Source organism: Stegostoma tigrinum, chromosome 17, assembly GCF_030684315.1.
Source record: "Stegostoma tigrinum isolate sSteTig4 chromosome 17, sSteTig4.hap1, whole genome shotgun sequence".
NCBI lineage: Eukaryota > Metazoa > Chordata > Chondrichthyes > Orectolobiformes > Stegostomatidae > Stegostoma > Stegostoma tigrinum.
The window spans coordinates 10,847,915-10,873,273 of record NC_081370.1 but is presented as its reverse complement, the minus strand read 5'-3'; the positions used below and the strand labels follow the sequence as shown (position 1 = coordinate 10,873,273).

General features: G+C 42.3%; 1 protein-coding gene across 1 annotated transcript in view; it reads right to left on the bottom strand.

The window, feature by feature from the left end:
- Positions 1 to 2,901: 2,901 nt before the first annotated feature.
- LOC132210692 (mucin-6-like) overlaps positions 2,902 to 25,359 on the bottom strand; it is a 149,807-nt gene continuing 127,349 nt past the window's right edge. The window contains exons 12-13 of the mRNA XM_059652221.1: positions 22,949 to 23,188; positions 2,902 to 3,069 (exon numbers count right to left, since the gene is read on the bottom strand). Coding sequence (XP_059508204.1) covers positions 2,902 to 3,069; positions 22,949 to 23,188 — 408 coding nt within the window. The remainder of the gene's footprint in view (positions 3,070 to 22,948; positions 23,189 to 25,359) is intronic.

The following is a 25,359-nucleotide window of genomic DNA, read 5'->3' as shown; positions in this document are numbered from 1 at the left end:
AACTTAGTATTTGTTGAATATCCACCAAAGACATGCATCCCTTGTACCTGTGCCATCTCTAAAACTCCACAGTGTACTCAGATAAACACTAGCATTCTGAAACTGCCTGCTGGCTTAAGGATATGTCGACAAGATGTTGGACAAGAGAAAGACGGCACTGCAATTCTCCAATAGGAACCTGGAGGTCCTGGTCAATGAGGTGGCACAGAAGAGGGCCATCCTCTTCCTTACTAAAGGTAGCCAAATCATCAGACTTTGCCAGTCTGGTTAGAGGTTGTCATCCAGCTCAGTGCTGTCTCCAGGTGCAGAGAAATTTTCACAAGAAAGTCAGTGACTTCCTCCACTCAGCCAAGCTAAGTATCATATAGCTATTTTTTATACTACGTACCCAATCTATCAGTGCCATTGTATACCTTCTACCAAGGCTCATGCTGCCTGCAAATCTTCACTGTTGCCTGCAAATCTTCACTCACCTGCTCTCCTCATGCAAATTCATATACTACTAACCTAGCATGCCCTGTGTGCTGCCTCCTTAGTCCTTTGATACATCTCACCACCTTTTGCCCACGTGCACCATATCATCTCACTTACTAACAACTGTTTTTACAAGCAGGGAAGACAGTCCATAGCAGGACAGATAGATGTTGAATGGATGGAATTGTGCCACATAACCTATGAGGAAAGAATTTTGAGTCTGCACAGGAAAAGGCTGGATCACTCCTAGGGAATGCTGAAATGCCCATGTCCCAGCAAACATGTAAGTACTTCTCTGCATACCACCAACACTCCCAATAACCTACTATCACTCTCAGTCATTAGGCATCACTTCTAATTACAGTTCACAAGGTCATCTCTCTCTTACATCTTACATCTTCCACAAGCACACCCTCAAAAATCCTGGCTCCACTAGAAGTACTATACTCGAACTCTGAGGTCAAGAGTACAGAGGCCTCAGAGGAAGCATTGGCAAGCTGCATCTTGCTGCCCCATTGGCCCAATGCAGACACCTTGGTGGGAACTTCTGTGAGAGAGAATTAGGGAAAATGATCTGATGAGCATCTCACTGTTACAGCTCCACAGCCGACCCAGGAAGAAACAGCCCAGGCAGTTGACACTCAGAAGACTCCTGGAGACCAGCCACCTGCTGAGGCCCAGGCAGGAGATGACCCTGTCGAGACAGCAATCAAACACTTCACTTCAACTTCCTACCAACTCATAAGCTATGAAATCCAAAATCATTTTTTTCTATTCACTTGTGGAATGTGAACGTATTTGGCTGGGTCAGGTGGTTGTAGTGATTGTGACGAGGTCAGCCAGCTGGATATCAGAATGTGAGTTCCCTTATTGGAGCTGTTAACCTAGTCTAATCAGGGAGCCCTGATTGATATTCTGAAGTCTGACTCTGAAAAAGGCAATACCAACGTCAGCGACTGTTCATAACTTGGTGATGGGATACCAGCCTCTGTGGAGTTGTTTCACTGGTGAGCCACACTCCATGTGCTGCAGGTAGATCATTAATGCTTTTAGGGAGAAAATTCCAGTACTTTGAGATAGTAAGAACTGCCAATGCTGGAGTCAGAGATAACACAGAGTGGAGCTGGAGGAACACAGCAGGCCAGGTAGCATCAGAAGAGCAAGAAAGTTGATGTGTCAGGTTGGGACCCTTCTTCAAAACCAGGGGAGTGGGAAGGGAGCTCTGAAATAAATAGAGGAGGGGTGGGGCTGGAGAAAGTAGGTGGGATGGTGAAAGTGAGTGCAGGTAGGCAGTAGTGGGGATTGGTCAGTGAGGTGGGAGGAGCAGATGGACAGGTTATGTCAATCACACTGACAAATCCTTAAGAGGCCAGTTTTTCACTTTAGATCTGTTTCCAGTCTGACTGCAATCTTGAGTCAGGGAATGAGGGTGGAGGAAAGTTCAACAGATCACTTTACTGGGGCCTTAGGTCGGTAAGAGGGAGACACCCCCATTACTAACCCTCCGTTCCTTACTGCAAAAAACCACACCTATCTGGTCTTGTGGCTGTGGCTAGACTGTTAAGAATTCATGCAATTCCAGAAGTAACCACCACTTCCAGTAGTGCTACTAAATCTACTGAGCTATAAGGTAATTGGATGTCTAGAAGCTCCTTCAAGAGGGATTTCCTCCCAAGTGAAGGGAGAAAATCTCGTCTCCATCAATTGAGATTCCAAAACGTTAAATGACTGGGGAACACCTGGCACTGGCAATGATAGATTTTGCGACAATACTTTGGGACAGGAAACTATACCATCCAAAATTCATGCTCCATTTTTAACTGAAAAATGAATAAACTGCACACAGCCCCTGAAGAAAAACTGACAGCCTTCTATCAGATACTTGTGGCTACAGTGAGAAAAATTGCACTAGCATTCATTGAAAGATCTAATGACAAAATGTTCAAATATGTGATCATGCTTCCTATAGTAGGTTATGCTGTTCTCATAGTTGAAGTAGACTCCTTGATACAGTGTACAAGTACCAGACACCTCTGTCAGGCGCAGGTATCTAAATAAGACCTTCCAGGTCAATAAACCTCCTGGAGATATTTCAATGGTTTGAAGCAAGCAACTTTCTAATGCTTGATTAATTGTTTCCAATCTATATTTCCTATTTTCTCTTGCATGTCATTTTCAAGATTATGCGAAATGCAATGGGTTCCCATTAGAAAATCTCTTATGCTGAGTGAGGTTATCATTTAAAAACTAACAAAAACTAACATCTTTAAGAAATGTGTTTGAACTATTTTTTCTTATTGTATATCCAACACAATCAAAATATTCATAAATTCTAGTATATTGTGTAATATAAATATCCTAATATATTTTAGCACAAAAATATTAAAACCAAATGTTGATATATCGCAAGTCTTTCAAACACTGTTCTTAAAACTTACGACAAAAGTCAGGTGTTCTCCAATCAATGCAAACGCCAGCATCTAAGCATGCCTTGGCAAAGGCTGCAACAGCATCACAGAGACAATCGCAATCTCCAACTAGTTCACAACCACATGAATCTCTAATACAATTGTTATAGTATGGAAGCCACTGGAGCTGGAAGACAAAAACAAAAACAATACAGCAAAAATTATGGATGATTTTAATTTTCATGTTGATTGAGTTAATCAAATTAGAAACGGTCACTACAATTACAAATTCATAGCATGCATTCAGGTTAGTTTCCAAGATCAATACATGATGCAGCCAATCAGGGAAGACAATATCTTGGATGTGGTAATGGACAATGAAGCAGGTTTAATAAATTATCTCAGAGTAAAAAATTCCTTAGGAAGTAGTGATCATAACAATATCAAATTTAACATCCAGTTTAAAACTGCGTAACTACAGAGTACTGATTGGATGGATTAACAGGAAAGCAGGTAGCGGCCAACATGTAAGCAGATATGTCATGACTCTCAGCAAAAAATATATCCCAGCAAGGGGGAAAGATTCTAACAGAGGGATAAACTAATCATGTCTAACCTAGAAGACAGTATTAAGTTGAAAGAAAGTCACAGAAGTCGGCAAAAGTCAGTCTTAGCCCTGAAAACTAGCCTTGAAAAGCGGTGAAGAATTTAAAACTTGATAATAAAAGCTTCTTTGAACATATAAAATGGAGGAGAGAGGTCAAAATGAACAAAAGCCCCTTAAAAATGAATCTGCAGTGATAGTTATGGGGAACAAAAATGGCACAGAATTTAAACAGCTATTTTCTGTCAGTTTTTATGGTTGAAGATACTAACGTCCTACTACTGTAAAAGAATAAGGGCGGGGGTAAGTAATTAAGTACCATCAACATCACTAAAGAAATTGCATTATGCAAACTAACAGGGCTAAAAATGGATAAATACGCTCGCCTTGGTGGTTTGCATCTGAGGATCCTATGTGACACCCCTACTCAAAAAGGGAGAGGCAGAAAGTAGGTAGCTATAGACCATCAATTGTCAGAAAAATGTTGGAATCAATTATTACGAAAGTTATAGCAGTACATTTTGAACAACATAATCTAATCAAGCACAGTCAGCATGGCTTCAAGAAAGGAAAATTCTGTCGGCTAACTTATTGGAGATTTTTGAGGAAGTTTCAGCTGGAGTCGATAAAGGGGGCTCAAGTTGATCTGATGTATTTAGACTTCCAGAAGGCATTCAACAAGATATCTCATAAAAAATGAAGTCTTCAGAGCCCAAAGTGTTGCAGGTAGCATATAGCCATGGATAGAAAATTGTTTGATGGGCAGGAACAGCAAGTGGGGTGTAGACATTGGAATCAGGTGGACTGTTGACTAGGCGATCCTTTATTGGGGTTGTTAAACTAGGCCAATCAGGAAAGCCTTGGTTGACCAATATGAATGGGAAATTTAGTATCTCCGCAGTTTAGGGGACTGACTCTGAACTAGCAACAGCCACTGTTCTTGGTTTACTTATCCACAGTACAAAGAAAATTGCAGCACAGGAACAGGCCCTTTGGCCCTCCAAGCTAACACCAATATGCTGCCTGTCACAACTAAAACCCCTTACCCTTCCGGGGACCGTATCCCTCTATTCCCACCCTATTCATGTATTTGTCAAGGTGCTTGTTCAAAGTCACTATAGTATCTGCTTCCACTACCTCCCCTGGCAGCGAGTTCCAGGCACCCACCACCCTCTGCGTAAAAAAACTTGCCTTGCACATCACCTTTAAAATTTGCCCCTCTCACTTTAAACCCCTGGCTCCTGGTAACCCACTCTTCCACCCTGGGAAATAGCTTCTGACGGTCCAGTCTGTCCATGCTAATAGTCTGTCCTCTCCTCATAGCTAATGCCCTCCACACCCTGCAACATCCTGGTAAATGTTTTCTGTCTCCTTTCCAAAGCCACCACATCCTTCTGCTAGTGTGGCGACCAGAACTGAACATAATATTCCAAATGCAACCTAACCTAATTGAAGTTGCAACATTACCCGTCAAATTTTAAAATCAAAGCCCAGCCAATGAAGGCAAGTATGTCATATGTCTTGCTGACTACCTTTTCTGCTTGCATTGCAACTTTCAGTGACCTGTGTACATGTACACCCAGATCCTTCTGCCTATAGCACTCTTAAGGGTTCTGCCATTTACTATATATTTTCCATCTGGATTAGGCCTTCCAATATGCATTACCTCACATTTTTCCAGATTCAACACCATCTACCATCTCTCTGCTCAAGTCACCAACCAATCTATATCCTGCTGTATCCTTTGACAGTCCTAATCACTTGTCCACAATTTCAGCAACCTTTGTGTCATTGGCAAACTTACTAATCAGACCAGTTACATTCTCCTCCAAATCATTTATATATATATTACAAACAGCAAAGGTCCCAACACTGACCCCTGAGGAACAGAACTAGCCACAGCCCTCCATTCAGAAACACACCCTTCCGTTGCTACCCTCTGTCTTCTATGACTGAGCCAGTTTTTATCCATCATGCAAGCTCACCTCTGACCCTGTACGACTTTACCTTCTGTATCAGCCTATCATGAGGGACCTTGTCAAAGGCCTTACTGAAGTCCATGTAGACAACATCCACTGCCCTATACTCATCGATCATCTTTGTCACTTCCTCAAAAAACTTAACTAAGTTAATGAGACACAACGTCCCCTTCAGAAAACCTTGTTGCCTCTTGCTAATACACCCACTGATTTCCAGGTGGGAATAAATCCTGTCTCAAAGAATCCTCTCCAATAATTTCCCTACCAGTGATGTAAGGCTCACTGGCCTGTAATTATCTGAATTATCCCTGTCACCTTTCTTAAACAAAGGAAAAACATTGGCTATTCTCCAATCCCCAGGGACCTCCCCTGTAGCCAGTGAAGAACAAAGATTTCCCTCAAGGCACCAGCAATTTCCTCCCTTGCCTCTCTCAGTATTCTGGGGGTATATCCCCATCAGGCCCTGAGTACTTGTCTACCTTAATGTTTTTCAAGATCCCCAATACCTCCTCCCTTTTGATCTCAACATGACCCAAAGTATCTACACACCCTTCCCCAGACTCACCATCCACCAAGTCCTTCTCTATGGTGAATACTCACGCAAAGTACTCATTTAATACCTTGCCCATTTTCTCTGGCTCCACACATAAATTCCCTTTCCTGTCCTTGAGTGGGCCAACCCTCTGCCTGGCTGCCCTCTTACTCTTTATATATGTATAAAAAGCCTTGGGATTTTCCTTAATCCCGTTGGCCAATGTCTTTTCATGACTCCTTTTAGCCCTCCTGACTCCTTGCTTAAGTTTCTTTTGGCTTTCCTTGTATTCTACCCTTAAGCCTCCTAGCATTAATAAATGCTTCCTTTTTCTTTTTGATTAGGCTCACAATATCTCTCGTCATCCAAGGGTCCCTAAATTCGCCATACTTATCCTTCATCCTTAAAATGTGCCGGTCCTCATCTCCGTGCAACTTACACTTGAAAACCTCCCATATACCATATGTTGATTTGCCTTCAAACATCTGACTCTAATCTATATTCTTCAGTTCCTGCCTAATATTGTTGTAATTAGCCTTCCCACAATTTAGAACCTTCACCTGGCAACTACATGGATCTTTGTCCATTAGTACCTTAAAGCTTATTGAATTGTGATCACTGTTCCCAAGTTGTTCCCTACTGAGACATTGACCACCTGGCCAGCTCATTCCCCATTACCAGGTCCAGTATGGCCCCTTTCTAAGTTGGGCTTTGTACATACTGTTTCAAGAAGCCCTCCTGGATCGTCCTTACTAACTCTGCCCCATCTGAGCCCCAGGCACGAAATGAGACCCAGTCAATTTTTGGCAAGTTAAAATTACCCTCGCCAACAACCCTGTTACTTTTATATCTTGTCAAAATTTGCCCACATTTCTGTTCTTCTCTCTCCCGCTGGCTGTTGGGAGGCCTATAGTAAACCCCAACCATTGTGATTGCACCCTTCCTGTTCCTGAGTTCTACCCATTTTGCCTGGCTGGATGAGCCATCCAAAGCGTCCTCGTGCAGTACAGCCAAGATATTCTCCTTAACAAGTAGTGCAACTCCCCCAACCCCTTTTATATCCCCCTCTATCTCACCTGAAACATCTTTATCCTGGAACATTAAGCTGCCAATCCTGTCCCTCCCTTAACCAAGTCTCTGTAATAGCAACATCATAGTTCCAAGTACTAATCCAAGCTCTAAGTTCATCTGCTTTACCTGTTACACTTCTTGCATTGAAAGAGATGCACTTCAGTCCACCAGATCCATTTTGATCAGCAACCACACCCTGCATGTTCTTCCTCTGAGTCTTACTGGCCCTATTCTCCAGTTCCCTTTCAGTCCATTCGCCTTTGCATTGGTTCCCAGGCCCCTTCCAAGCTAGTTTAAATCCTCCTGAGTGACAACAGCAAACCTCCCAGCCAGAATATTTATGCCCCTCCAGTTTAGACGCAGCCTGCCCTTCCTGTATAGGTCCCACTTGCCCTGGAAGAGATCCCAAAAGTCCAGATATCTGAAACCCTCCCTCCTCCACCATCTTTTTAGCCACATGTTAAGCTGTACTATACCTTCTATTTCTAGCCTCACTGGCATGTGACACAGGAGTAATACTAAGACTACAACCATGCAGGTCCGTCTTTTTAACTTTCTACCTAACTCCCTCAACTGCTGCTGCAGGACCTTGTCACTCATCCTACCGATGTCCTTAGTACACGGCCTCTGGCTGTTCGCCCTCTCCCTTCAGAATGCTTTCTGCCCTTTGGTGGGTGTACACCTTAAGGGAAAAGTGTGTGTTCCAGGCATTCCAAGTGACCTACTTGAGTTACAGAGTCAACAAAACTGGATTATACTCATTGGAAGATAAAGTGAGGGTAATCAAAGAAGCCCTGGCTTCAAATGTGTACCGGAGCTTAGATCCTTCCTTGGGTTCATGAATTACTGTGGAAATTTCATACATAATCTGGCCTCCATGTTGGTAACCCTTCCAACTGCTATTGTAAAAGGGTCAGCTTTGGAAATGGTCATGTAGCCTTCAGGGAAGTGAAAAAGCAGCTTACATCATCTAAGGTGTTGGCCCACATGATCCGAAGCGAGACGTAGTGCTGACATGTGATGGAATGGGAGTAGTGTTGGTGCACCGGTGACCCAATGGAGAAGAATGTCTGATAGAGTATGCTTCCCAGATTTTGGCTGATGCTGAACACAAATATGCCTGGATTATGAAGGAGGGTTTGGCGGTCATCTTTGGTGTGAGTAAGTTCCACCAGAACTGTTATGGATGGTAATTTGGCTAAGTAACAGATCACAAACATCTGCTCAGGCTACTGAAGGAAAATAAGACAGTGCCACCCATAGCTTCTGGTAGTATTCAATGTTGGACCCTTGTTCTCAGCGCCATCCAGGAAGCCAAAAGCTAATGTGCATGTCTTGAGCAGCCTCCCACTGGCAGATACTCCACCAGTGGTGCATCCTCTCTTTATTTAGTATTTATTCATGCATGGGATGAGGGAATCGCTGGCCAGGCAGTGTTTATTGCCCATCCCTAATTGTCCAGAGGGCAGTTAAGAGTCAGCCACATTGCTGTCTGTCCGGAATCACATGTAGGCTAGGCAAGACCAGGTAAGGATGGCAGTTTCCTTCCCTAAAGGGCGTAAGTGAACCAGATGGGCTTTTCTAACAAATCAACAATGGATTCACAGTCATCATTAGATTCTTAATTCCAGATATTTATTGAACTCAAATTCCACCATATGCTGTGGCGGGATTTGAATCTGGGTCCCCAGAATGTATTCTGGGTCTCTGGATTTACAGTCCAGCGATAATACCACGAGGCCATCAACCTGGAAATGTCTGTTTTGGTTTTAAACTTCCTGGACACCCTCGCAGTCACTGCAGACAATATCCAACTGTGGACACAAAAAGATCCTGTCCTAATAAAACTAAAAGAACTGGTGGTAATGGGGGAAACAGGACAGTCATTGCAACCAGGATCGAAACCTTTCTGGAACCAGCGAGACCAGATCACTGCTGTAGAGGACAGCATATTACTAGAGGGAGCAAGGTTGATTGTCCCAAGTAAAGGTCACCACTAGAAACTGGCTGAACACCACCAGGGTCACCCAGGGGCTTTCAAGATGAAGATTCTAGCAAGAAGATATGTCTGGTGGCCAGGGTTGGATGCCAACATAGCTGCATAGGTAGGGCAGTGCCCAAAGTTCCAACAAAGACAAAAATTGTGACCAGCAGCGCTGCCCACATTCGTGGGAAGTGCTGAGTAAGCCCTGGACTCAGTTGCATGTCGACTGTACTGGTCTTTTCATGGGTTCAATGTTTCTGCTCATTGTTAACACCCATTCAAAGTGGTTGGACATGCATAAAGTCATTCAGCAAATTCAGAGATGACAGCTGAGAAGCTGCAAGCATCGGTCATAATGCATTGGAGTCCTGGGCGTATTGGCCATGGAGAATGGAATGTCATTTACCAGCAGGAATCCAAATATTTCCGTTTGTGTGTGTGTGTGTGTGTGTGTGTGTGTGTGAGAGAGTGAGATTCTTAATCAGTAGGGGAATGAAGGATTACAGGGAAACGCAGGAAAGTGGCCATGGAGAATGTCAGATCAGATATGAATGGCACAGCAAGCTTGAAGGGTGAATGGCCTACTCCTGTTCTTTTTTTAATGGTCATATCCTACAGAGAAGCTAGCATAAAAGCCTATTCCAACCTAAAATCCTGAATAACTACACATGATTCCCCATGGCCCCACCTATATCCCCATTCTACACTCAGCAACCATGTCTTTTGAGGGTTTTTTTCCAGGAAGAGACAAAGATAACTGATGAGGGCAAGGTAGTATTGTCTCTGTGGACTTCAGCAAAGCCTTTAACAAAGTTTGTCATGGCATGCTGATATTAATGTTATATGGGATCCACAGTGAGCTGTTAAGAAGGGTATTGGAACTGCTTTAGACATAGAAGACAAAGTGAAAGCATATTTTTCTGACTGCAGATCTGTGACCAGTGGTGTTTTGCAGGTATCAGTGCTGGGACCTCTGTTCTTTGTCATAATATATAAATGATTTGGAAGAGAATGTAGGTGAAATGATTTAGTAAATTTGTGGATAACACAATGACTGGGGGAGCTGAATAGTTAGGCAGATGGCCAGAGGATAGAGTCAGATATAGATAAGTGGAGATTTAGGTGGAGAAATGGTAAATGGAGTTTAATCCAGACAATTGTGAGGTGATGCACATTGGAAGAACTAATGCAGGAGGGAAGTATACAGTAAATGACAGGACAACTTAGTAGCGTCAACATAGCAGGATCTTGGCCTATAGGTCCATAGGTCTCTGAAAGTGGCAAGGCAAGTGGATAAGGTGGTCAAAAGGCTTGTCTTCATTGGTTGGGGCACAGAGTATAAAAATTAACAAGTCATGGTGCAGCTGTATAAAACCACATTTGGAATTTTGTACACAGTTTAGGTCACCACACTGCAAGAAGAATGTGGAGGCTTTGGAGAGAGTACAGAAATGATTTACCAGTAAGTTGTCTGGTTTGGAGTGTATTAGCTATAAAGAAAGTTTGGACAAATTTAGTTTGCTTTCACTAGAATGCCAAAAGATAAGGGGTGACCTGATAGAGGTTTACAAACTTATGACAGGTGTGGACAGAATGGATAGTCTGACTTATTTTCCCAGAGCAGAAATATCAATCACTAAGGGACATAAGTCTAAGGTAGAAGAGAGTGAGTTTGAAGGGATTGTGTGAGGCAAGTGTTTTACACAGCAGGTGCCAAGTGCCTGGAAGGCACTGTCACAGGATACGGTGGTGGCAGTTACAATAGCAATGTTTAAGACAGATGTATCAGTGGGTAAAGAATAGAGGGATATGGACCATGTAGAGACACAATGTTTTTAGTTTAGAAAGGCATTACTTGTTGGCACAGTCTTGGTGGTCTGAAGAGCCTGTTCCTTTGCTATCCTGTTCTTTGTCATAACCAAATACCCAATACCTTACCCTTGAAACCCTGTCTGAGTTCTGAACCTCCCTGACCCTACTGGCCTAGCTCTGGAACTGAAAATGCTTCACAAACTGACCCTACTCACTTAATCCAAACCTCACCCTACCCACTTGCAACCTGCTCCAGTTATGTCACTTATCCCACCCCTTTAACCACCATCTTATCTACCTATTGATTTAAACATTCATCTACTCCCAAACCCCTTTGCTTACATCTTTATTAACTAACGGAACAAAAAGCTGTTCCAGCATTATTCTGCTTATAGTGAACTCTTGCCAGAATATGGCAGCTATGCCTTAATAATGGGACTGCCATGTCTTCTCCCACAATTCATAGCAACATAGAAGTAATTCGATAGAAGTCAGCTCCACATTTCTCAAGAGGCCAGAATTGAAATATAAAGTGCCATCACAGGACAGGAAAAAGGATCAAAAGGCAATTTGAAGTCATTGCTGATTCAACTCAATCAACGTCAATAATACAATCATAAATCCTATTGGTTTTATTCAAATACTTGGTCCTGCATGCTTAAGTATTTTGAACAATAATTAGTTGTGTGGCTGCCGGTGAAGAAGAAAATTATAGATGATGGTTAGGCATCAGTTGCACCAATCAGGTGAGTGCAACAAAACGGCAAATGGATTTCAATGTGGAGAAATATGAAGTAAGGCATATGGAATTAGCAAACAAGGTAAGGGCATGCATAACAATTAACAAAATTCTGAAAAGTGTAGAGAAACAGAATTTTAACAAATGAACAGAAGGAAATAAGATGAATAGATCACACAGCCCTTCAAACCTGAGCTTAGTCAAGCATTCATACTGAAAACTTTTGACAACTGTATTAACTAAAAGAAGATTTAATTATGAATGTTTGGCTGACCTCCAAGAATGATCAGTACACTTTGATTTCTGAAAGCTCTGTCTACACTGCTGCCAAGGCAACTAAAAGTTTGTTTCATTGACACATTGTAATAATCTGCTGTTTATTAGATGCTTTTCATTGCCCGTGTGTTCATTTACACAAGAATAAGAAGTCTGAAGTGAATACAGGCTTCTGACATTGATACTGTAAATGACACTTTTAAGCATTGTAAACTAGGCCATTTTTATCCAAAATATAGTTTCAAATCCTTTATTATTGTGTCAGTTTCAGAAACATTTCAAAGACCACTTCAAAGACCCACCTTGCCAATAATTCTTTGGTTCTCTAAATAATGAATGCCAGAAAAATGGGCATAGCAAGTGTATGGAAGGGCATGAGGGAAAACAGGGCATGAAGTGAGGAAAGAAGATTTGGGGGACATAAATGATCATGAGGAATACAAGAGGCATGGCAGGTATGGCATGTGGGGTAGGCAGGCATTGAACAAGAACATAGAACAGTACAGCACAGTGCAGGACCTTCAGCCCACGATGTTGAGCTGACCTATTATCCTACTCTAAGTTCAAACTACCTTGCATACCGTACATTTTAGTATCATCCATGTGCCTATCCAAGAGTCACTTAAATGTCCCTAATGTATCTGGCTCCACTACCATCGCCGGCAGCGCATTCCATGCACCCAGCACTGTCTGTGTAAACAGCCTACCTCTGACGATTGCCCTGTACCTTCCTCCAATCACCTTAATATTATGCCCCCTCGGAATAGTCATTTCCACCCTGGGAAGAAGTCTCTGGCTACCCACTCTATGTATGCCTCTCTTTGGGGTAGGTGATTGAGGATTTTTTTGAGTGCATTGCCGGTAGACTAATTTCTAGTCAGGCGTAAGTTACATTATGGATTGCAGCAGTTCAGAAAGTATGCTCATTTCCATCTTCTCAAGGACAACCAGTAATATGCAATGAATCCTGGCATAGCCAGCAATGCCCACATCATTCAAAGAATTTTTTTTAAAAAAGAAACATGCATTTCAGCCTGACAGTCTCAGTATCTACCCATTCTATTACCACACTGGGCCCACTACATCAAGAGTGGCAGCAGAGAGCAAGCCCAATTTTATTCCACCCCCACCCTGCAGGCAGTGGTCTCCTTGACAAAGACTGGTTTCCAGAGGTGGAAACCTTTCAAAGGTCCCAATAATTATCTTCCTTGTGAAAATCCAGCCCATTAACTCCATTTCTCTCAGAGGCTGACTAACCTGCTGAGTATTTTCAAAATGTTCTGTTTTATTTATTTTAGGAAAGGGCGATCTCTTGGAAATCACAGGTCTAGACAGGCAGAGAAACATTGGGGTCTTGGAGTACAAATGGATCAATCAATAATTTTGCATCAGAAATCATCAAGGCTATAGAAAAGGCACATCAAACAACAGGTTTAAACCTAGAGGATTTAAATGAAAAATATGGGAGTTTTGCTAATCCTGTTTTGAACATTGGCTCGACCACATCTGGGGTACTGCATGCAATTCTGGTGGCCATATTGAAAAAGAAAGGTGTTGGGAAAGGTGTAGACGAGATTTACAAAGATGACACCAGAAATGTTTGGATATAAAGAATCAAGAATAATTAATAGGCTCAGTCTGGTCTGTTATGATAGAAATCACTGAGGGGCAACTTGATAGAGGTCTTTTAAAATTGTGGAAGTTTTTTGACAGAGTGCATACAAAAAGAACCTGTGCTCCCATGGGGGCAAATATAATTAGCAAACATCGATATAAAACAGTTACCAGGAAATCCAATTCTTAGGAAGTGTCTACTGCTGAAAATGTGTAATTCCAGCACAAAAATGATTGACTCATATAAGGGGAAACTGGAAGGGGAAGGTAGTACCGGGTTACATTGACAAATTTAAATGAGGGAAGATGGAAAGAGGTTCAAATGGAGCTAAAACACTGGCTGGACCAAATAATCTTTCTCTGTGCTTCATATCCCAGTTAATGTTATGTAATGCCACATTGACTCTGAACGTTAACTTCTGAGGAGGGTTTCTGTAAATTAGGACTGTATTCACTGAAATTTAGAATATTTTTATTCATTCATAGGATGAGGGCTTCTCTGTTAAGCCAGCATTTATTGCCCATTCCTAACTGCCCAGAAGGCGGTTAACAGTCAACCACATTGTTGTGAATCTGAGTCACATGTTGGCCAGAGCAGGAAAGGATAGCTATTTCCCTCCTGAAGGACATTAGTGAACCAGATGGGTTTTTTCAACAATCAACAATGTATTCATGGTAAATAAAAACTGAGAGAACTTTGAATACTGTAAATCAGGAACAAAAGCAAACTTGCTGGATAAGTTCAGCAGGTCTGGCAGCATCTGTGAAGGACAAAACAGAGTTAACATTTTGGGGCCGGTGACCCTTCCTGAGAACTTCTTCAGAATTTTGTATTCATGGTCTTCATTAGACTCTTAATTCCAGATATCTGTTCAATTCAAACTCCACCATCTGTCATGGCAAGTTAAGAACCCAGATCACCAGAACATGCCTGGGTCTCTGGATTAACAGTACAGCAATAGTACCACTAGGCCATCCTCTTCCAAAATTATCAGGGGTGACTTGATCAAAGTTCTCAAGATATTAAGGGGAACACAAGAACAATTAAAGAAAACCTACATGCTCTGTTAAGAGTTTAGATCAAAAGGCACTGTTGTAAAATTGGACTCGTGCCTTTCACTATCTTCCCCTTCTTGTTTTCAGCGAGCCAGGGTGCCAACGGGAAGGTAAGGTTGCTTTTTCCCTGGACAAAAATTTACCTCGTGCAGCAACGGCCTCTTGTTTTCAGCAGCGGGTGTGTGGAAAAAACGCGAGCCAGGAAGGAATTAATATATTCAGGCAGAGATAATGGGAACTGCAGACGCTGGAGAATCCAAGACCACAGAATGTGGCGCTGGATGAACACAGCAGGCCAAGCAGCATCTTAGGAGCACAAAAGCTGATGTTTCGGGCCTAGACCCTTCATCGGAAAAAGGGCATGGGGAGAGGATTCTGAAATAAATAGGGAGAGAGGGGGAGGTGGATCAAAGATGGACGACAAGAGAGTTGCAGTGGGAGAGAGATCCCCTGAAGTTGGTCCGGAGGGAAAAGGGTAACTTCTTCAGATTAGGCATACTTGAAGAGGCTTCACAGAAACGTCAGCTTTTGTGCTCCTAAGATGCTGCTTGGCCTGCTGTGTTCATCCAGCCCCACACTTTAATATATTCGGGCATTGGCTAAACCCAAAACACGTGTAGTGTCTCCCACCCATCCTACTCCTCTCACCGGAAAAAAAAAGTCTGTGTGGAGGGTGGGTAAGGTAAGGGTTTTTTAATTCTTCTGGAAATCTAGAGTAGGAGAAATGGACGCTAGGGCAGTTGCGTGCTCCTGTTGCAGGATGTGGGAGGTAAGGGTCACTGCTGGTGTCCTCTCTGACTTCACTTGCAAGAAGTGCATCCAACATCTGCATCTCACAAACTGCATTAGGGAACTGGAGCTGGAGCTGGAGCTGGGTTAACTCCGGATCATTCAGGAGGCTGAGGGGGTGATAAAGAGGAGTTATAAGGAGGTGATCACGCCCAAGGTACAGGAAAAAGCTGGCTGGGTGAGTGTCATTAAGGGGAAAGGGAATAGGCAGACAACGTGGGGATCACCTGTACTATTCCCCTCAATAATAAGTATACCATTTTGGATACTGCAAGGGGAGACAACATATCAGTGGAAGGCCACAGCAGATAGGTCTCTGGCACTGAGCCTCACCCTGTGGCACAGAAGTGAAGGGGGGAGAATAGGAGAGCAATTGTAGTGGGGGATTCAACAGTAAAAGGTACCAACAGGCGGTTCAGCACACGCGAACAAGATGAATGATGGTATGTTGCCTCCCGGGTGCTAAAATCCATGATGTTTTGGATGGGGTCTTCAAGATCCTTAAGCGGGAGGGTGAGCAACCACAGTCATGGTACACATCAATACCTATGACATAGTTAGAATAAGAACTGACAATGTGGAAAACAAGTACAGGGAGTTAGAACAAAGAACAAAGAAAGTTACAGCACAGGAACAGGCCCTTTGGCCCTCCAAGCCTGTGCCGATCCAGATCCTCTATCTAAGCCTGTCACCTATTTTCCAAGGATCTGTATCGCTCTTCTCCCTGCCCATTCATGTATCTGTCTAGATACATCTTAAATGACGCTATTGTGCCCGCTTCTACCACCTCCGCTGGCAATGTGTTCCAGGCACCCATGACCCTCTGTGTAAAGAACTTTCCATGCATATCTCCATCAAAATTTTCCCGTCTCACCTTGAAATCGTGACCCCTAGTAATTGAGTCCCCCACTCTGGGAAAAAGCTTCTTGCTTTCCACCCTGTCTATACATCTCATGATTTTGTAGACCTCAATCAGGTCCCCCCCAACCTCCGTTTTTCGAATATAAATAATCCTAATCTACTCAATCTCTCTTCATAGCTAGCGCCCTCCATACCAGGCAACGTCCTGATGAACCTCCTCTACACTCTCTCCAAAGCATCCACATCCTTTTGGTAATGTGGCAACCTGAATTGTATGCAGTATTCCAAATGTGGTCGAACCAAAGTCCCATACAACTGTAACATGACCTGCCAACTCTTGTACTCAATACCCCCGGCCGATGAATGAAAGCATGCCTGTATGCCTTCTTGACCTATCGACCTGCATTGCCACCTTCAGGGTACAATGGACAAGAACACCCAGATCTCTCTGTACATCAATTTTCCCCAGGGCTTTTCCATTTACCATATAGTTTGCTCTTAAATTGGATCTTCCAAAATGCATCACCTCGCATTTACCTGGATTGAACTCCATCTGCCATTTCTTCGCCCAACTCTCCGTCTATCTATATTCTGCCACATTCTCCAACAGTCCCCTTCACTATCTGCCACTCCACCAATCTTAGTGTCATCTGCAAACTTGCTAATCAGACCATCTATACCTTCCTCCAGATCATTTACATATATCACAAACAACAGTGGTCCCACATGGATCCCTGTGGAACACCACTGGTCACAGCTCTCCATTTTGAGAAACTCCCTTCTACTACGGCACTGCGTCTCCTGTTTCCCAGCCAGTTCTCTATCCAACTAGCTAGTACTCCCTGAACCCCATGCAACCTCACTTTCTATATCAGCCTACGATGGGGAACCTTATCAACCGCCTTACTGAAGTCCATGTATATGACATTCACGGCCCTTCCCTCATCTATAAACTTTATCACTTCCTCAAAGAATTCTATCATGTTGGTAAGACATGGCCCTCCCTGCACAAAACCATGCTGCCTATCACTAATAAGCCCATTTTCTTCCAAATATAAATAGATCCTATCCCTCAGTATTTTCTCCAGTAGCTTCCCCACCATTGACGTCAGGCTCACCGGTCTATAATTACTTGGATTATCCTTGCTACCCTTCTTAAACAAGGGGACAACACTGTAAACTCTTCAGTCCTCCAGGACCTCACCCGTGCTCAAGGATGCTGAAAAGATGTCTGTTAAGGCCTCAGCTATTTTCTCTTTTGCTTCACTCAGTAACCTTCGATAAATCCCAACCGGACCTGGGGACTTGTCCACCTTAATGCCTTTTAGGATACCCAACACTTCCTCCCTCCTTATGCCGACTTGACCTAGAGTAATCAAACATCTATCTATAACCTCAACATCCATCATGTACCTCTCCTTAGTGAATACCGACACAAAGTACTCATTAAGGATCTCACTTAGTTTCTCTGATTCCTCACATACTTTCCCTCCTTTGTCCTTGAGTGGGCCAACCCTTTCTCCAGTCACTCTCTTTCTCCTCATGTATGAAGAAAAGGCTTTGGGATTTTCCTTAACCCTGTTTGCTAAAGATATTTCATGACCACTCTTAGCTGTCTTAATTCCTTGTATCAGATTGGTCCTACTTTCCTGTTGGAAGGTTGGAAGCTGAAGTCCAGGACAAACAGGGAAGTTATCTCCGAATTACTACAAGTGCCACTTGATAATGAGGTAAGAAATAGGGAGACAGTGCAGCTAAACACGTTGCTACAGGGCTGGTGTCGAAGCGAGAGCTTCCATTATGTGAATAATTGGAGCACATTCTGCAGAAGGTGGGACCTGTACGATAAGGACGGGTTCCACCTGAACTGCAAGGATACAAATATCCTGCAAGGGAGGTTTGCTCGAGCTATATGGGATGGTTTAAACTGGACTGGCAGGAAGTGGGGAACTGGATTTGTAATTCAGAGGATGAGGTAGTCAGCCTTCTAATAGAAACAACAGGGAGTGAGGCTGTTAATAAAGAAATGCAGTCGATAGAGCATAATTGTGGACACAGATGGTTTGAGGTGTGTATACTTCAATGCTATAAGTATCAGAAATAAGGCGGATGAACTTAGAGCATGGGTCAATACTTGCAACTACGATGTTGTAGCCATTACAGAAACTTGGGTAACTCAGGGACAGGAATGGTTGTTGGAAGTTCTGGGATTTAGATGATTTAAAAGAAATAGGGAGGCTGGTAAAAGATGTGGGGCAGTGGCATTGTTAGTCAGGGCAGTACAGCAGCTACTGAAAGGCAGTTTGAGAATGATCTGTCTACAGAGTCAGTTTGGGTTGATGTCTGGAACAAGAAAGCAGCAGTCACATCGTTAAGGGTGTTTTGCAGACCCCCTAATCGTTGCAGAGGAGTGGAGGAACGGATTGGGAGGCAGACACTGGAAAGATGCAGAAGTCACAGGGTAAAAGTCATGGGTGACTTCAACTTTCCAAATATTGATTGGAAACATATTAGTTCTAATGGTTTAGATGGAGCAGGTTTTGTCCAGTGCATTCAGGAAGGATTCCTGACACAGTGTGTAGACAGACCAACATGAGGAGTGGCCACTTTGGATTTGGTGCTTGGCAATGAACCAGGCCAAGTATTAGGCCTGTTGGTAGGAGATCATTTTGGCGGGTAGCGATCATAACCCTGTCACTTTTACAAGAGTCATGGAAAAGGATAGGTACATACAGCAGGGTAAGGCTTATAATTGGGGGAAGGGTAATTACAATTCTGTTAGGTGAGAACTGTGTAACATAAAATGGGAACAGATGCTGTCAGGGAAGAGCACTATAGAAATGTCAAGATTGTTTAAGGAATGCATACTAAACTTATTCGATATATTTGTCCCTAGCAGGCAGGGAAGAGGTGGTCGAGTGAGGGAGCCTTGGTTCTCGAGAGGCTGAATGACTGCTTTAAGAGGAAGAAGGATGCTTCTGTAAGATTTAGGAAACAAGGAATGGAAAAGGCTCCAGAGGGATAAAAGCTCGCGACAAAGGAGCTGAAGAAAGGGCTTAGGTGAGCTATAAGGGGGAAAACCTTGGCAGATAGGATCAAGGAAAACTCCAAGGCTTTTTACACGTATGTGAGGAAGAAGAGAATGACCAGAGAAAGGGTAGGGCCGATCAAGGATTATAAAGGGAATTTGTAAACAGAGCCTAAAGATATAGGAGAGATCCTTAATGAATACTTTTCTTCGGTATTCACAACTGAAAGGGACCTAGTCATAGAGGAGGACAGTATGAAACATGCTGGTAGGCCAGAGGACGTCAGTGTTAGTAAGGAAGGTGTACTGGGAATTTTGAGGAATTTGAAGGTAGATAAGTCCCCCAGGCCTGATGGGATTTATCCAAGGATTCTACGGTGGTGATCTTTTCACCCTCACTGTCCATGGGTATAGTGCCAGAAGATTGGAGAGTTGCAAACGTCATTCCCTTCTTCAAAAAAGGGAATAGCGATAACCACAGAAATTACAGGCGAATTAGTCTTACATCAGTGGTGGGCAAATTATTGAAAAGGGCTCTGAGAGATAGGATTTATGATCACTTGGAAAGGCAAAGTTTGATTCATGATAGTCAGCATGGATTTGTGAGGAGTAGATCATGCATCACAAATCTAACTGAATTCTTTGAAGAGGAGGCCAAACACATGGATGAAGGTACAGCAGTGGATGTGGTGTACATGGATTTAAGTAAGGCGTTTGATAAGGTTCCCCAGGGTAGGCTCATGCAGAAGGTGAGGAGGCATGGGATAGGGGGAAATGTGGCAGATTGGATTCAGAATTGGCTGACCCTTAGAAGACAAAGGGTGGTAGTGGACGGAAAATATTCAACGTGGTGCTCAGTTACAAGTGGTGTACCACAAGGATCTGTTCTAGGTCCTCTTCTATTTGTGACATTTTAAAATTATTTGGACGAAGGAGTGGAAGGGTGGATTAGTAAGTTTGCGAACAATACGAAGGTGGGTCATGTTGTAGATAGTGCGGAGGGCTATTCAAGATTACAAGGGGACATTGATATGATGCAGAGCTGGGCTGAGAAGTGGCAGATGGAGTTTAACCCTGAAAAGTGTGAGGTGAATCATTTTGGAAGGAAAAACTTGAAAGCCGAATACAGGGTTAACGGAAAGATATGGGCAGTGTGGAGGAGCAGAGGGATCTTGGGGTTTATGTCCACAGATCCCTGAAAGCTGCCACCCAGGTGGATAGGGTTGTTAAGAAGGCGTATGGTGTGCTGGCTTTCATTAATAGAGGGATTGAGTTCAAGAGCTGTGACATTATGCTCCAGTTATACAAAACCCTGGTTCGGCCACATCTAGAGTACTGTGTCCAGTTCTGATTGCCTCATTACAGAAAAGATGTGGAAGCATTGGAAATGGTGCAGAGGAGATTTACTAGGATGTTACGTGGAATGGAGGGTAGGTCTTATGAGGAAAGGCTGAGAGAGCAAAGGCTTTTCCCTTTGGAACGACAAAGAAGGAAAGGTGACTTGATCGAGGTGTACAAAATGATCAGAGGTATAGATAGAGTAGACAGCCAGAGACTTTCCCCTAGGGTGGACATAGCTATTATGAGGGGGTATAGTTTTAAAGTGAGTGGAGGTAGATATAGGGGAGATATCAGAGGTAAGCTCTTTACTCAGAGAGTGGCTGGGGCGTGGAATGCATTGCCGGAGAGAGTAGTGGATTTGGCCTCATTAGGGGCATTTAAGCGGCTATTAGTTAGGCATATGGATGATAGTATAAAGGTAGGGGTAGAGGTTACATAGACCTTAAGATTAGGGTAATAGTTTGGCACAACACTGTGGGCCGAAGGGCCTGTGCTGTGCTGTACCGTTCTATGTTCTATGTTCTCTAGAAGTGAAATTAGGACATGCTCCCATACATCCAGGGTGATGTTTGGAGCTTTCTCCCCTAACTGGCAGTGGAAGTAGCAGAACTGCCAATTTTAAATCTGAGATCAGGTATTAGCCCACTAATTACCAAATGTATTCAATTTAATTTCACAAAATTTTGGTCTGGAAGCAATAAAACACACATTTATCCCTTCAAACATTTTAATATAAAAAGCCATTTCACCTAAGTAATGAATCCATAGAATCTGTGCACTATGGATGCAAACCATTCAACCCGTTCAAGTCGACACTGAGGAGCGTCACACCCATACCCACCGCCCCACCTCATCCCAGCACTGAAACCCTACATTTCTCACAGCCAACCTACCTAGCCTGCCCAACCCTCGACACTACAGGCAATTTACCATGGCTAATCCACCTAACCTGCACATCTTTGGTGTGTAGGATGAAGCCAGAGCACCTGGAGGAAACCCACACAGACGTTGGAAAAATCTGCAAACTCCACACAGACAGTCATGTGAGTCTGGAATTGAATCCAGTCCCTGGCACTATGAGGCAGCAATACTAAGCACTGAGCCACTCTTCCTAGGAATTCATCTAGCTGGCTTGTAAATTAATTCTTCAATATCACTGTAAGAGATCACATTGTTTTCATTTTTTTTAGAATTATAAACAAATAGATGTTGCATTGCTATAACTGAAAACGAAAGTAAGCTTTTTGCAATAAGGAAATAAAGTGTTGTACATTGTTGAACTGAGCAATACAATGTTGCTTTCTGGAATCAGTTAGAGGGCAAATTCAAGACTGACACTGGGAATGTTTTGAGTTTCGGAAATTCTGCTGGCCTGGCAACAGTCCTCTAATTGATTGAGCTGCAGTGTTTTAAAAACTGTCGGTTCCAAAAGCAGCAGACTAAAAAAAATCCAGAGCCTGTAGACTGAAGCATCCATCTTGTCTATCTCCATGTGGGGAAAAAAAAGGCAGAAAAACCAAGAAAACTAAAAGAAAGAAAAACTTTAGACAAGAAAAGACTAGACCTTCATCTGTCATTTACTGATTGAATTGAAGAATGGCTGTCACCATAAGATTAAACAACATATCACTGCAAAAATGAAAAAGACTGAAAAAAACAAATTTCCATTTTGCAGTCTGGACATTCAACGATCTTTGAAACTTTGTTTACACAGCATGAACTTATTTTTTTCCACCCAAGTTATACTGCTCTCGTCTGTCTTAATCGTGATAGAATCTCTGTGTGTCTGGGGTGTTTAAGAGGTATAATTTAAGATATATAAATTAGAAATCCTTTCTTTTCACTGTTCTTGTTGTAGGTATGTGATGGAATAGATAGTTACTTTTCTCATACCGAAGAAGCTTGGAGTGAAGTTCTTTTCTCCTAAGTCACAGTTAGTTAGGCAAGTTGGTCATTTTGGTGGTGTCACATGGTGTTCAATGCATTTATACATCTTGCAGCATTTTGAGGAAACACGGGGCATGATTATTGACACACGTTTATCAGTTAAGTCATGAAAGTAACCAGTCGTGCAACTTGTTTGCCAACTTATTTTTGTTATTCACTTAAATTATCCTTCTTGATACCATATTACACAACATAATTTTCTTTTGAATAACAACATGTACTAGCATTTCTTTTGTTACTTGAACTTTCCTTAAGATCTATAGCAGTTGATAAACTCAAAGAAACACAGAAAGTGAAATATATTTTATCTCATAATTCTCTAAACTAGGTTGGCTCATTTTGATCTTGAGTTTCTATTTAAATTTGATGCTCATCTGTGACATCTTCTTAAGCTGCTTTAAGAATTACATTTCAGGTTGTTGAACATACTCACCAAATTACGGCATGGTTGAAACAAGGCACTGTGAATTATTTTACATCGTTTTTCTGCCCAAGACTTACGATATGGATTTTTGGCACATGGATATACAACTTCAGTCACATCATCACACATGGGATCTTCTTTCCAAGAATTGACAAAGCTCATTAAAGTGAAAGCTGAGTGTTGGCTCTGAGTTATCAATTCATCTTTAATATTACCATTGGCATTGCCACAGAGTCCACAAACTGAAATCTAAGAAAATGTAACAGTGTTATTGACTTTTAACGGGATTGAGCATGCATTTTGTTTGATTTCAGTTATATTACTTGTCATTCTAATAGGGAGAATCAATTATCCATTGATAACAGTAGGAACTGATGGGATGGCTTAAACTGACTCACCTTACACATTTTTCTTATATATATATGACATAGCAATAGCTCAGATCATCAAAGCAATAGAGTCCAACAATGCATTCTCAACATTAAAACATATTGTATTTTGGGCACCTCTTCTTCCTGGGTGGGTGGGCTGTGAGACAGGACTAAAACCAAGCTACTTGCTAAACAGAAAAGACAACAGCCAATAGGTCATAATTGATTTATGGCATCCATTTAGAAAGCCAAACATGATTCCAAAGTGATAATAAGGACTGCTCTTTTTCCACCAATTGAGATCATTACACAGCTGCCTTGAGTGAGAGAGAAGTCAATGGCTGTGTTTACAGTCATTTCATTAAGTGGAAAGTGCTCACAGCATTTTCTTTGACAATCTGGTCAATAGCATGGCTGATGTTCTTGTAAAGTCTGCTAATCTTGGTGTTTATGGTTTAATGCTGGAATCTTGCAAATAGGAAAATAGCTGGCAAATGTGGCTCAAACATAAAACTATAACAGTTAAAAAGATATTTGGCATTTAATGTTACAGAAAACATCTTTGGAAATAGTACCAGAAAAGTTAATTAGCTGAAAATATAAAAATCTAGATGAACTAACAGGCTGCTGCTTTAGGTCATTTTAAGATGCAGGCTGTATCTGGGCAATCAGATTCCCTCCCAATCACCATAATGGTGGTCATAAATGGACACCCTACTCAAACTCAACTGTCTCAGCAACTGGGGAGTTTTACAAGATACAAGATACAAGATTGACAATGATATCCACAACCTTAGATTTGCCAATTTTAAAAAGCTTGGCATTGGTACATGCTCATCTAGATTTGGGAGACTCTTCAAGCAACTCTTCAAAAATGGACAATGCTAGAGAAACTCAGCAGGGGTGGTAGCGGTTTTCAAAAGGGAAACCAAGTTAACATAGAACATAGAAGCACAGTACAGGCCCTTCGGCCCTTGATGTTGTGCCGACCTGTCATACCGATAAATGATTCAAGTCCAATATTACTCTTCTTCAGAACTATCCTACTGGGCTATAATCATTGGAGTTTAGAAGGATGATTGTAGAAGGATTTAGAAGAAGGATTGTTGATCTAATTGAAACTTACAGAATACTGATTGGGCTGGACAGAGTGGATGCTGGGAAGATGCTTCCATTGGTAGGAGAGACTAGGAGCCGAGGGCACAGCCTTAGAGTAAAGGGAAGACCTTTTAGAACGGAGATAAGGAGAAACTTCTTCAGCCAGAGAGTGGTGAATCTATGGAATTCACTGCCACAGAAGGCTTGGAGGCCAGGTTGTTGAGTATGCTTAAGACTGAGATAGATAGGTTCTTGATTATCAATGAGATCAAGGGTTACGGGGAAAAAGCGGGAGAATAGGGCTGAGGAACTTATCAGTCATGATTGAATGGCAAGGCAAGATCGATGGGCTGAATGGCTTAATTTCTGCTCCTATGGTCTTACAGTCTTAGTAACTCTGTTTCTCTCTCCACAGATGCTGCCAGACTTCTGAATTTTTCCATTTTGGTTTGTTTCATATTTCATGTTTGCCATAATACTAAAAACTGAGGGTAATAACCCTGACAACTGCAAAGATAAAAATCTTGGAAAGCAAAATTCTCCTCAAGGCATGGCAATGCATAAAAGGATACCATGGTGCAAATAATGAACATTTGAGAGCAGCCTATCTAAGTATTGAGGATAATTTGTAAGGCAGAAGATTACAGTTAATCGAATAGGACAAACCAATTTTTTTCACAATAATCATGTGCAAAGCCAAAACACGAACTTGCTTCCTACAGAAATAAAGGCAATAAGTTATGGTGTGGAGTTCAGAAACATGTCAATCTTTTAGAAAACTAGTTATCTGCCAGTTTACAGGAAGCCAGAAAGTTCACATTTATGTTGAAGAACGTTTTTGTGGAGGATATCTGACATGAGATAGAGGATTTGAGAATTCAGAAGTTATACAGTTGCTGGCTGTAATTCCATTTTCTCCCTCCAAACTATTACAATATGAAGATCATACGG